Source organism: Syngnathus scovelli, chromosome 15, assembly GCF_024217435.2.
Source record: "Syngnathus scovelli strain Florida chromosome 15, RoL_Ssco_1.2, whole genome shotgun sequence".
Taxonomy (NCBI): Eukaryota; Metazoa; Chordata; class Actinopteri; order Syngnathiformes; family Syngnathidae; genus Syngnathus; species Syngnathus scovelli.
Window position 1 is genome coordinate 592,780 of NC_090861.1, and position 13,412 is coordinate 606,191.

A 13,412-nucleotide genomic window follows, 5' to 3' on the forward strand; every position below is an offset into this window, starting at 1 on the left:
TTATCCAATATATATCTACTGCAATTTCACATTGGATGGCTGGTTTGAAATGTACTTTTAATATTATTATTTTTAATAAACATTTATGTTAAAACTTGTCTGGTGTTTTATTCCTTGTTTTTATATTCGCCAATTAAAACATAAAAATCTGTCATTTGGTTAACTGCTTTATATGAGACGATATGTGTAGGTACACCTCATGAATACTTCAATAGGTACATTACACGAGGTAAAAAAAAAGAATAAATAAATAAAGGGTTAATTGCACAACAAAAGCACGTTTAGGAATTTTCTCAGACCTGGGATCGAATCAAGTTCATGATTCAATGATCAGGCTCCTGCAGAACGTGAGGATGAACTGATCATTTGAATCAGGTGTGTTTAACGAGGGGAACTTGGAAAACTGTAGGAATGCGGCCCTCGAGGACTGGACTTGGACACCCCTGCCTTACACTGAGTGCCAAAAGTCCCAATGATCGTGAGCAGCAGGGGGGGGCCCCATTTCAACCCCTTACACTGAGTGCCAAGCAGGGAAGAAATGAGTACCATTGTTATAATGGTCACTGGTATGACCCGGCCGGGGGTTGAACCCCCGACCTCCCAATCTCAGGGCGGACACTCTCCTCTCAGGCCACTGAGCTGGTAAACACTTGTATCGTAGTATAACACTTATAGTCGTTTTTAAATAACGTGTATACGCCTAAATATTGTTATCCAATATATCTACTGCAATTTCACATTAGATTGCTGGTTTGAAATTTGCTTTTAATATTATTATTTTTAATAAACATTTATGTTAAAACTTGTCTGGTGTCTTATTCCTTGTTTTTATATTCGCCAATTAAAAAATAAAAATCTAACATTTGGTTAACTGCTTTATATGACAATATGTGTAGGTACACTACATGAGGTTAAAAAAAAAGAGAGAATGAATAAAGGGTTAATTGCGCAACAAAAGCATTTCCTCGCACCTGGGGTCAAACCAAGCTCTTGCCGAGCAAGAGCCCAAGTCACTAACCAGTCTAGTCTTCTTGTGAGCTGCTCCATAAAACCATACATGTTCCATGGCCTGTGAGCAAGGCTTCCATAGGGTAGTGGTTAGTCCTCTGGGCTTTCACCCCAGCGACCTGGGTTCGAATCTCAGTGGGACCAAAAAATTTTCACTGATCTATTCTTCTTGTGAGCTGCTCCATAAAACCATACATGTTCCATGCCCTGAGAGCAAGGCTTCCATAGGGTAGTGGTTAGTCCTCTGGGCTTTCACCCCAGCGACCTGGGTTCGAATCTCAGTGGGACCAAAAAATTTTCACTGATCTATTCTTCTTGTGAGCTGCTCCATAAAACCATGCATGTTCCATGCCCTGAGAGCAAAGCTTCCATAGGGTAGTGGTTAGTCCTCTGGGCTTTCACCCCAGCGACCTGGGTTCGAATCTCAGTGGGACCAAAAAATTTTCACTGATCTATTCTTCTTGTGAGCTGCTCCATAAAACCATGCATGTTCCATGCCCTGAGAGCAAAGCTTCCATAGGGTAGTGGTTAGTCCTCTGGGCTTTCACCCCAGCGACCTGGGTTCGAATCTCAGTGGGACCAAAAAATTTTCACTGATCTATTCTTCTTGTGAGCTGCTCCATAAAACCATGCATGTTCCATGCCCTGAGAGCAAAGCTTCCATAGGGTAGTGGTTAGTCCTCTGGGCTTTCACCCCAGCGACCTGGGTTCGAATCTCAGTGGGACCAAAAAATTTTCACTGATCTATTCTTCTTGTGAGCTGCTCCATAAAACCATACATGTTCCATGGCCTGAGAGCAAGGCTTCCATAGGGTAGTGGTTAGTCCTCTGGGCTTTCACCCCAGCGACCTGGGTTCGAATCTCAGTGCAACTAAAAAATTTTCACTCATCTATTCTTCTTGTGAGCTGCTCCATAAAACCATACATGTTCCATGGCCTGAGAGCAAGGCTTCCATAGGGTAGTGGTTAGTCCTCTGGGCTTTCACCCCAGCGACCTGGGTTCGAATCTCAGTGCAACTAAAAAATTTTCACTCATCTATTCTTCTTGTGAGCTGCTCCATAAAACCATACATGTTCCATGGCCTGTGAGCAAGGCTTCCATAGGGTAGTGGTTAGTCCTCTGGGCTTTCACCCTAGCGACCTGGGTTCGAATCTCAGTACAACCAAAAAATTTTCACTCATCTATTCTTCTTGTGAGCTGCTCCATAAAACCATGCATGTTCCATGCCCTGAGAGCAAGGCTTCCATAGGGTAGTGGTTAGTCTTCTGGGCTTTCACCCCAGCGACCTGGGTTCGAATCTCAGTGGGACCAAAAAAATTTTCACTGATCTATTCTTCTTGTGAGCTGCTCCATAAAACCATGCATGTTCCATGCCCTGAGAGCAAAGCTTCCATAGGGTAGTGGTTAGTCCTCTGGGCTTTCACCCCAGCGACCTGGCTTCGAATCTCAGTGGGACCAAAAAATTTTCACTGATTCTTCTTGTGAGCTGCTCCATAAAACCATGCATGTTCCATGGCCTGAGAGCAAAGCTTCCATAGGGTAGTGGTTAGTCCTCTGGGCTTTCACCCCAGCGACCTGGGTTCGAATCTCAGTGGGACCAAAAAAGTTTCACTGATCTATTCTTCTTGTGAGCTGCTCCATAAAACCATACATGTTCCATGGCCTGAGAGCAAGGCTTCCATAGGGTAGTGGTTAGTCCTCTGGGCTTTCACCCCACGACCCGGGTTCGAATCTCAGTGGGACCAAAAAGAGGGTTAGGGTTAGAGCTAGGGTTAGGGTTAGAGTTAGGCTTAGGAATAGGGTTAGAGTTAGAGCGAGGGTTAGAGTTGGGGTTAGAGCTAGGGTTAGGGTTAGAGCTAGGGTTAGGGTTGGGCTTAGAGCTAAGGTTAGGGTTAGAGCTTGGTTTAGAGCTAGGGTTAGGGTTAGAGCCAGGGTTAGCGGTAGGGTTAGGGTTAGAGCTAGGCTTAGGTTAGAGCTAGGCTTAGGGTTAGGGTTAGAGTTAGAGCGAGGGTTAGGGTTAGGGTTAGAGCGAGGGTTAGGGTTAGAGCTAGGTTTAGGAAGAGAGTTAGGCTTAGGAATAGGGTTAGAGTTAGGGTTAGGGTTAGAGCTAGGGTTGGGGTTAGAGATAGGGTTAGGGTTAGAGTTAGAGCGAGGGTTAGGGTTAGAGCTAGGGTTGGGGTTAGAATTAGAGTGAGGGTTAGGGTTAGAGCTAGGGTTAGGGTTAGAGCTAGGCTTAGGAATAGGGTTAGAGCCAGGGTTAGGGCTAGGGTTAGCGGTAGGGTTAGAGCTAGGGTTAGGGCTAGGGTTAGCGGTAGGGTTAGAGCTAGGGTTAGGGCTAGGGTTAGAGCTAGGGTTAGAGTTAGAGTTAGGGTTAGAGTTAGTGCGAGGGTTAGGGTTAGAGCTAGGCTTAGGCATAGGGTTAGAGTTAGAGCTAGGGTTAGGGTTAGAGCTAGGGTTAGGGTTAGAGTTAGGGTTAGGGTTAGAGTTAGTGCGAGAGTTAGGGTTAGAGCTAGGCTTAGGGTTAGAGTTAGAGCGAGGGTTAGAGTTAGTGCGAGGGTTAGGGTTAGAGCTAGGCTTAGGAATAGGGTTAGAGTTAGGTTTAGGAATAGAGTTAGGCTTAGGAATAGGGTTAGAGTTAGAGCTAGGGTTAGGGTTAGAGCTAGGGCTGGGGTTAGAGATAGGGTTAGGGTTAGAGTTAGAGCGAGGGTTAGGGTTAGAGCTAGGGTTAGGGTTAGAGCCGGGGTTAGGGTTAAAATTAGAGTGAGGGTTAGGGTTAGAGCTAGGGTTAGAGCTAGGCTTAGGAATAGGGTTAGAGCCAGGGTTAGGGCTAGGGTTAGCGGTAGGGTTAGGGTTAGAGTTAGAGCTAGGGTTAGAGTTAGTGCGAGGGTTAGGGTTAGAGCTAGGCTTAGGGTTAGGGTTAGAGTTAGAGCGAGGGTTAGGGTTAGAGCTAGGGTTAGGGTTAGAATTAGAGTGAGGGTTAGGGTTAGAGCTAGGGTTAGGGTTAGAGCTAGGCTTAGGAATAGGGTTAGAGTTAGAGCTAGGGTTAGGGTTAGAGCTAGGGTTAGGGTTAGAGTTAGAGCGAGGGTTAGGGTTAGAGCTAGGGTTAGGGTTAGAGCTAGGGTTAGGGTTAGAATTAGAGTGAGGGTTAGGGTTAGAGCTAGGGTTAGGGTTAGAATTAGAGTGAGGGTTAGGGTTAGAGCTAGGGTTAGGGTTAGAGCTAGGGTTAGGGTTAGAGTTAGTGCGAGGGTTAGGGTTAGAGCTAGGCTTAGGGTTAGGGTTAGAGTTAGAGCGAGGGTTAGGGTTAGAGCTAGGGTTAGGGTTAGAATTAGAGTGAGGGTTAGGGTTAGAGCTAGGGTTAGGGTTAGAATTAGAGTGAGGGTTAGGGTTAGAGCTAGGGTTAGAGCTAGGTTTAGGAATAGGGTTAGCGGTAGGGTTAGGGTTAGCGGTAGGGTTAGAGGTAGGGTTAGAGTTAGTGCGAGCGTTAGGGTTAGAGCTAGGCTTAGGGTTAGGGTTAGAGTTAGAGCGAGGGTTAGGGTTAGAGTTAGTGCGAGCGTTAGGGTTAGAGCTAGGCTTAGGGTTAGGGTTAGAGTTAGAGCGAGGGTTAGGGTTAGAGCTAGGGTTAGAATTAGAGTGAGGGTTAGGGTTAGAGCTAGGGTTAGGGTTAGAGCTAGGGTTAGGGTTAGGGTTAGAGCTAGGTTTAGGAATAGAGTTAGGTTTAGGAATAGGGTTAGAGTTAGAGCTAGGGTTAGGGTTAGAGCTTGGGTTGGGGTTAGAGATAGGGTTAGGGTTAGGGTTAGAGTTAGAGTTAGAGCGAGGGTTAGGGTTAGAGCTAGGGTTAGGGTTAGAGCTAGGGTTAGGGTTAGAATTAGAGTGAGGGTTAGGGTTAGAGCTAGGGTTAGAGCTAGGCTTAGGAATAGGGTTAGAGCCAGGGTTAGGGCTAGGGTTAGCGGTAGGGTTAGGGTTAGCGATAGGGTTAGAGCTAGGGTTAGAGTTAGTGCGAGCGTTAGGGTTAGAGCTAGGCTTAGGGTTAGGGTTAGAGTTAGAGCGAGGGTTAGGGTTAGAGCTAGGGTTAGGGTTAGAGTGAGGGTTAGGGTTAGAGCTAGGGTTAGGGTTAGAGCTAGGTTTAGGAATAGGGTTAGAGTTAGAGCTAGGGTTAGGGTTAGAGCTCGGGTTAGGGTTAGAGTTAGTGCGAGGGTTAGGGTTAGAGCTAGGCTTAGGGTTAGAGTTAGAGCGAGGGTTAGGGTTAGAGCTAGGGTTAGGGTTAGAATTAGAGTGAGGGTTAGGGTTAGAGCTAGGGTTAGGGTTAGAGCTAGGTTTAGGAATAGGGTTAGAGTTAGAGCTAGGCTTAGGGTTACAGTTAGAGCGAGGGTTAGGGTTAGAGCTAGGGTTAGGGCTAGAGTTAGAGCTAGGGTTAGGGTCAGAGCTCGTTTTTTTTTTTTTTTTTTTTTTTAAATCCCAAAATCCATGTATGGTAGTTTTTTTTTTTTTTTTGGGGAAAAAACCCAAAAACTACCATGTATGGTAGTTTTTTTTTTAAACTACCAATTATTTAAACTACCATGTATGGTAGTTTTTTTTTTAAACTACCATTTATGGTAGTTTTTTTGTAAACTACCATGTATGGTAGTTTTTTTTTTTTGGGAAAGAAAAAAAAAGGTAGTTTTTTTTTAAACTACCATTTATGGTAGTTTTTTTTTAAACTACCATGTATGGTAGTTTTTTTTTTTGGGGAAAGAAAAAAAAGAAAAAAAACTACCATGTATGGTAGGTTTTTTTTGGGAAAACACTAAGAAACTACCATAATTGGTAGTTTAAAAAAAAACTACCATACATGGTAGTTTTTTTTTTGTTTTTTTTTTGGGGGGAAAAAAAAAAAACTACCATACATGGTAGTTTAATAAAAAACTACCATAAATGGTAGTTCAAAAAAAAACTACCATACATGGATTATTTTTGAAAAAAAAAAAAAAAAGAAACTACCATACATGGTAGTTTAAAAAAAAACTACCATAAGTGGTAGTTTAAAAAAAAACTACCGTGTATGGTACGTTTTTTTTTGGATTAAAAAAAAAAAAAAAAAAAAAAACGAGCTCTGACCCTAACCCTAGCTCTAACCCTAGCTCTAACCCTAACCCTTGCTCTAACTCTAACCCTAAGCCTAGCTCTAACTCTAACCCTATTCCTAAACCTAGCTCTAACCCTAACCCTACCTCTAACCCTAACCCTCACTCTAATTCTAACCCTAGCTCTAACCCTAACCCTAGCTCTAACCCTAACCCTCGCTCTAACTCTAACCCTAAGCCTAGCTCTAACCCTAACCCTCGCACTAACTCTAACCCTAACCCTAGCTCTAACCCTAACCCTAGCTCTAACTCTAACCCTATTCCTAAACCTAGCTCTAACCCTAACCCTAGCTCTAACCCTAACCCTCACTCTAACCCTAACCCTAGCTCTAACCCTAACCCTCGCTCTAACTCTAACCCTAACCCTAAGCCTAGCTCTAACCCTAACGCTCGCACTAACTCTAACCCTAGCTCTAACCCTATCGCTAACCCTAACCCTACCGCTAACCCTAGCCCTAACCCTGGCTCTAACCCTATTCCTAAGCCTAGCTCTAACCCTAGCTCTAACCCTAACCCTCACTCTAATTCTAACCCTAACCCTAGCTCTAACCCTAGCTCTAACCCTAACCCTCGCTCTAACTCTAACTCTAACCCTAACCCTAACCCTATCTCTAACCCCAACCCAAGCTCTAACCCTAACCCTAGCTCTAACTCTAACCCTATTCCTAAACCTAACTCTATTCCTAAACCTAGCTCTAACCCTAACCCTAACCCTAGCTCTAACCCTAACCCTAGCTCTAACCCTAACCCTCACACTAATTCTAACCCTAACCCTAGCTCTAACCCTAACCCTCGCTCTAACTCTAACCCTAACCCTAAGCCTACCTCTAACCCTAACGCTCGCACTAACTCTAACCCTAACCCTCGCTCTAACTCTAACCCTAACCCTAAGCCTAGCTCTAACCCTAACGCTCGCACTAACTCTAACCCTAGCTCTAACCCTACCGCTAACCCTAACCCTACCGCTAACCCTATTCCTAAGCCTAGCTCTAACCCTAGCTCTAACCCTAACCCTCACTCTAATTCTAACCCTAACCCTAGCTCTAACCCTAACCCTAGCTCTAACCCTCGCTCTAACTCTAACCCTAGCTCTAACCCTAACCCTTGCACTAACTCTAACCCTAACCCTAGCTCTAACCCTAACCCTAGCTCTAACTCTAACCCTATTCCTAAGCCTAGCTCTAACCCTAACCCTAGCTCTAACCCTAACCCTCACTCTAATTCTAACCCTAACCCTAGCTCTAACCCTAACCCTCGCTCTAACTCTAACCCTAACCCTAAGCCTAGCTCTAACCCTAACCCTCGCACTAACTCTAACCCTAGCTCTAACTCTAACCCTAGCTCTAAGCCTACCGCTAACCCTAACCCTACCGCTAACCCTAGCCCTAACCCTGGCTCTAACCCTATTCCTAAGCCTAGCTCTAACCCTAGCTCTAACCCTAACCCTCGCTCTAACTCTAACCCTAACCCTAGCTCTAACCCTAACCCTAGCTCTAACTCTAACCCTATTCCTAAGCCTAGCTCTAACCCTAACCCTAGCTCTAACCCTAACCCTCACTCTAATTCTAACCCTAACCCTAGCTCTAACCCTAACCCTCGCTCTAACTCTAACCCTAACCCTAAGCCTAGCTCTAACCCTAACCCTCGCACTAACTCTAACCCTAGCTCTAACTCTAACCCTAACCCTACCGCTAACCCTAGCCCTAACCCTGGCTCTAACCCTATTCCTAAGCCTAGCTCTAACCCTAGCTCTAACCCTAACCCTCACTCTAATTTTAACCCTAACCCCGGCTCTAACCCTAACCCTAGCTCTAACCCTAACCCTCGCTCTAACTCTAACCCTAACCCTATCTCTAACCCCAGCCCTAGCTCTAACCCTAACCCTAGCTCTAACTCTAACCCTATTCCTAAGCCTAACTCTATTCCTAAACCTAACTCTAACCCTATTCCTAAGCCTAGCTCTAACCCTAACCCTCGCACTAACTCTAACCCTCGCTCTAACTCTAACCCTAAGCCTAGCTCTAACCCTAACTCTCGCACTAACTCTAACCCTAACCCTAACTCTAACCCTAACCCTAGCTCTAACCCTAACCCTAGCTCTAACTCTAACCCTATGCCTAAGCCTAGCTCTAACCCTAACCCTCGCACTAACTCTAACCCTAACTCTAACTCTAACCCTAGCTCTAACCCTAGCCCTAACCCTAGCTCTAACCCTACCGCTAACCCTAGCCCTAACCCTAGCTCTAACCCTACCGCTAACCCTAGCCCTAACCCTGGCTCTAACCCTATTCCTAAGCCTAGCTCTAACCCTAACCCTAGCTCTAACCCTAACCCTCACTCTAATTCTAACCCCAACCCTAGCTCTAACCCTAACCCTCGCTCTAACTCTAACCCTAACCCTATCTCTAACCCCAACCCTAGCTCTAACCCTAACCCTAACTCTAACCCTATTCCTAAGCCTAACTCTCTTCCTAAACCTAGCTCTAACCCTAACCCTCGCTCTAACCCTAACCCTAACCCTCGCTCTAACTCTAACCCTAACCCTAAGCCTAGCTCTAACCTAAGCCTAGCTCTAACCCTAACCCTACCGCTAACCCTGGCTCTAACCCTAACCCTAGCTCTAAACCAAGCTCTAACCCTAACCTTAGCTCTAAGCCCAACCCTAACCCTAGCTCTAACCCTAACCCTAGCTCTAACCCCAACTCTAACCCTCGCTCTAACTCTAACCCTATTCCTAAGCCTAACTCTAACCCTAACCCTAGCTCTAACCCTAACCCTCTTTTTGGTCCCACTGAGATTCGAACCCGGGTCGTGGGGTGAAAGCCCAGAGGACTAACCACTACCCTATGGAAGCCTTGCTCTCAGGCCATGGAACATGTATGGTTTTATGGAGCAGCTCACAAGAAGAATAGATCAGTGAAACTTTTTTGGTCCCACTGAGATTCGAACCCAGGTCGCTGGGGTGAAAGCCCAGAGGACTAACCACTACCCTATGGAAGCTTTGCTCTCAGGCCATGGAACATGCATGGTTTTATGGAGCAGCTCACAAGAAGAATCAGTGAAAATTTTTTGGTCCCACTGAGATTCGAAGCCAGGTCGCTGGGGTGAAAGCCCAGAGGACTAACCACTACCCTATGGAAGCTTTGCTCTCAGGGCATGGAACATGCATGGTTTTATGGAGCAGCTCACAAGAAGAATAGATCAGTGAAAATTTTTTTGGTCCCACTGAGATTCGAACCCAGGTCGCTGGGGTGAAAGCCCAGAGGACTAACCACTACCCTATGGAAGCCTTGCTCTCAGGGCATGGAACATGCATGGTTTTATGGAGCAGCTCACAAGAAGAATAGATGAGTGAAAATTTTTTGGTTGTACTGAGATTCGAACCCAGGTCGCTAGGGTGAAAGCCCAGAGGACTAACCACTACCCTATGGAAGCCTTGCTCACAGGCCATGGAACATGTATGGTTTTATGGAGCAGCTCACAAGAAGAATAGATGAGTGAAAATTTTTTAGTTGCACTGAGATTCGAACCCAGGTCGCTGGGGTGAAAGCCCAGAGGACTAACCACTACCCTATGGAAGCCTTGCTCTCAGGCCATGGAACATGTATGGTTTTATGGAGCAGCTCACAAGAAGAATAGATGAGTGAAAATTTTTTAGTTGCACTGAGATTCGAACCCAGGTCGCTGGGGTGAAAGCCCAGAGGACTAACCACTACCCTATGGAAGCCTTGCTCTCAGGCCATGGAACATGTATGGTTTTATGGAGCAGCTCACAAGAAGAATAGATCAGTGAAAATTTTTTGGTCCCACTGAGATTCGAACCCAGGTCGCTGGGGTGAAAGCCCAGAGGACTAACCACTACCCTATGGAAGCTTTGCTCTCAGGGCATGGAACATGCATGGTTTTATGGAGCAGCTCACAAGAAGAATAGATCAGTGAAAATTTTTTGGTCCCACTGAGATTCGAACCCAGGTCGCTGGGGTGAAAGCCCAGAGGACTAACCACTACCCTATGGAAGCTTTGCTCTCAGGGCATGGAACATGCATGGTTTTATGGAGCAGCTCACAAGAAGAATAGATCAGTGAAAATTTTTTGGTCCCACTGAGATTCGAACCCAGGTCGCTGGGGTGAAAGCCCAGAGGACTAACCACTACCCTATGGAAGCTTTGCTCTCAGGGCATGGAACATGCATGGTTTTATGGAGCAGCTCACAAGAAGAATAGATCAGTGAAAATTTTTTGGTCCCACTGAGATTCGAACCCAGGTCGCTGGGGTGAAAGCCCAGAGGACTAACCACTACCCTATGGAAGCCTTGCTCTCAGGGCATGGAACATGTATGGTTTTATGGAGCAGCTCACAAGAAGAATAGATCAGTGAAAATTTTTTGGTCCCACTGAGATTCGAACCCAGGTCGCTGGAGTGAAAGCCCAGAGGACTAACCACTACCCTATGGAAGCCTTGCTCTCAGGGCATGGAACATGTATGGTTTTATGGAGCAGCTCACAAGAAGAATAGATCAGTGAAAATTTTTTGGTCCCACTGAGATTCGAACCCAGGTCGCTGGGGTGAAAGCCCAGAGGACTAACCACTACCCTATGGAAGCCTTGCTCACAGGCCATGGAACATGTATGGTTTTATGGAGCAGCTCACAAGAAGACTAGACTGGTTAGTGACTTGGGCTCTTGCTCGGCAAGAGCTTGGTTTGACCCCAGGTGCGAGGAAATGCTTTTGTTGCGCAATTAACCCTTTATTCATTCTCTCTTTTTTTTTAACCTCATGTAGTGTACCTACACATATTGTCATATAAAGCAGTTAACCAAATGTTAGATTTTTATTTTTTAATTGGCGAATATAAAAACAAGGAATAAGACACCAGACAAGTTTTAACATAAATGTTTATTAAAAATAATAATATTAAAAGCAAATTTCAAACCAGCAATCTAATGTGAAATTGCAGTAGATATATTGGATAACAATATTTAGGCGTATACACGTTATTTAAAAACGACTATAAGTGTTATACTACGATACAAGTGTTTACCAGCTCAGTGGCCTGAGAGGAGAGTGTCCGCCCTGAGATTGGGAGGTCGGGGGTTCAACCCCCGGCCGGGTCATACCAGTGACCATTATAACAATGGTACTCATTTCTTCCCTGCTTGGCACTCAGTGTAAGGGGTTGAAATGGGGCCCCCCCCTGCTGCTCACGATCATTGGGACTTTTGGCACTCAGTGTAAGGCAGGGGTGTCCAAGTCCAGTCCTCGAGGGCCGCATTCCTACAGTTTTCCAAGTTCCCCTCATTAAACACACCTGATTCAAATGATCAGTTCATCCTCACGTTCTGCAGGAGCCTGATCATTGAATCATGAACTTGATTCGATCCCAGGTCTGAGAAAATTCCTAAACGTGCTTTTGTTGTGCAATTAACCCTTTATTTATTTATTCTTTTTTTTTACCTCGTGTAATGTACCTATTGAAGTATTCATGAGGTGTACCTACACATATCGTCTCATATAAAGCAGTTAACCAAATGACAGATTTTTATGTTTTAATTGGCGAATATAAAAACAAGGAATAAAACACCAGACAAGTTTTAACATAAATGTTTATTAAAAATAATAATATTAAAAGTACATTTCAAACCAGCCATCCAATGTGAAATTGCAGTAGATATATATTGGATAACAATATTTACGCGTATATATGCATACACGTAATTGTAAGTGTTATAAAGTCAAGATGACCCAAAGAGAAGCATCATCTATCTCCCCGTTGTTGCATAACGGCGCATCCCTTCATGCAAGAAAGTTAGCCGTTAGCTTGCATAAAAGAAGTGGTGGTTCTTTCTTTCCTTGGCAAATCGTAAATCGACATTGTGACTTACATAGTTGACGCCAGGAGGGAGACGACGCAACACCTTCACTGACTGCACGCACGGGAAGGAAGGAAGGAAGGAAGGAAGGAAGGAAGGAAGGAAGGAAGGAAGGAAGGAAGGCAGTTGACCCATCGACTCGTTGACGAACGGGAAAGTCACGATTCGTTCCCTCACTGATCCGTTCTCGCGATGAACTGCAAATGCGAATCACTCACTCACTCATTCGTTCACTCACAGATCCGTCCGTTCAGTCGGCGAACGGGAAATGCAATTCACGACTCGTTCGTCAACAGGAAGTGACGTCATTTTCTTCTTCGTTTTGGTTTACGGCGAAGTGGCACCAGCTTCAATGGGCGTTACCGACGCCTACTGGTTGAAGTCATATGAACTGAAAAAAGAACGAATCACTTTAGGAAGCCATTCGGTCACTCTCGTTCACTGAAAAGATTCGTTCTTTTGAACCCATCGTTCACCCACGAGCCAACCCTACCTCATAGTTGAAGGAGACTTTGGAGCGTCGTCTCCGCCGCGGTGGTGGATTGTCTGCCTACCCCAAAGAGGAGGACGCGACGCGTACGTGGATAAAAACACTTGGGAATTTTTAGAAGACAAACAGATTAATAAAGATGACACAGCCAATATACTGGGCTATGCTGGTTGGGATGGCCGTCCTGTTGATAGGGCAAGGTCGGTAACAGTTTTTTATTTTTTCTCACACTTGTTGTCGCTCGCTCGCTCGCTGGCTGGCTTGCCCGCTTACTAACGGTTTGATTGGATGTCGCAGTAGCCGACTAATTATACCTTCTCACTCAAGTCACTTACTTGACTATATATTTATTTTCTGTGGAATTAATTTGACGCTTATTTGGGAATATTTGCAGACTGCTAGATTCTGTATGTCAGTGGTGATTATTTGGACACACGATAAAGCTGTTGCCAAGGAGGTTCTCGCTGACAAGTTAAGTAGTAGTTCCTAATCCACACTGACTTCATGGTCAAGTCGTATCAAGTTAAGCCGTACCAATGTGACTATTTGAATCCGGAGAAGGAGATCCGGCCGGCTCCCAATTCTGGGGCTTCTCTTTCTTATACGGTCAATTGTTAGTTGACTCAAATGAGCGTCTTGGGGATGAAAATGCAGCACTCGAGGTTCCGCAAATGTTGAAACGAATGCTTTTTAATCCGCCTTAATCAGTAGCTGCTAACCCTTCCTCCTAATGAAGCCATTATCCACTTTTCTGTCTGCATTTTTATCAGCCTCAAGGAAGTCCTCAAGGAAGAGCAGAACATGCTGTAGAGTAGTGGTCCCCAAGCCCAAGCCCAAGCCCAGGGCCACGGCCCCCCCCCCGGTACCAGTCTGTGGATCATGTGGTACTGGGCCGCACAGAGACTTCTCTCATGGAACTA

The 13,412-nt window shown here is 45.3% G+C and overlaps 1 protein-coding gene across 2 annotated transcripts in view; it reads left to right on the plus strand.

Moving 5' to 3' along the window:
- ntm (neurotrimin) overlaps positions 1-13,412 on the plus strand; it is a 33,638-nt gene that overhangs the window by 12,621 nt on the left and 7,605 nt on the right. The window contains exon 1 of one of the 2 annotated variants that reach the window (XM_049742197.2): positions 12,406-12,692. The exons of the other annotated variant lie outside the window; for it this stretch is intronic. Within the exon in view, the coding sequence (XP_049598154.1) occupies positions 12,632-12,692 (61 nt within the window). The 5' untranslated portion in view covers positions 12,406-12,631. Of the gene's footprint in view, positions 1-12,405; positions 12,693-13,412 lie in introns of those variants that run through there. 2 annotated transcript variants of the gene reach the window in all.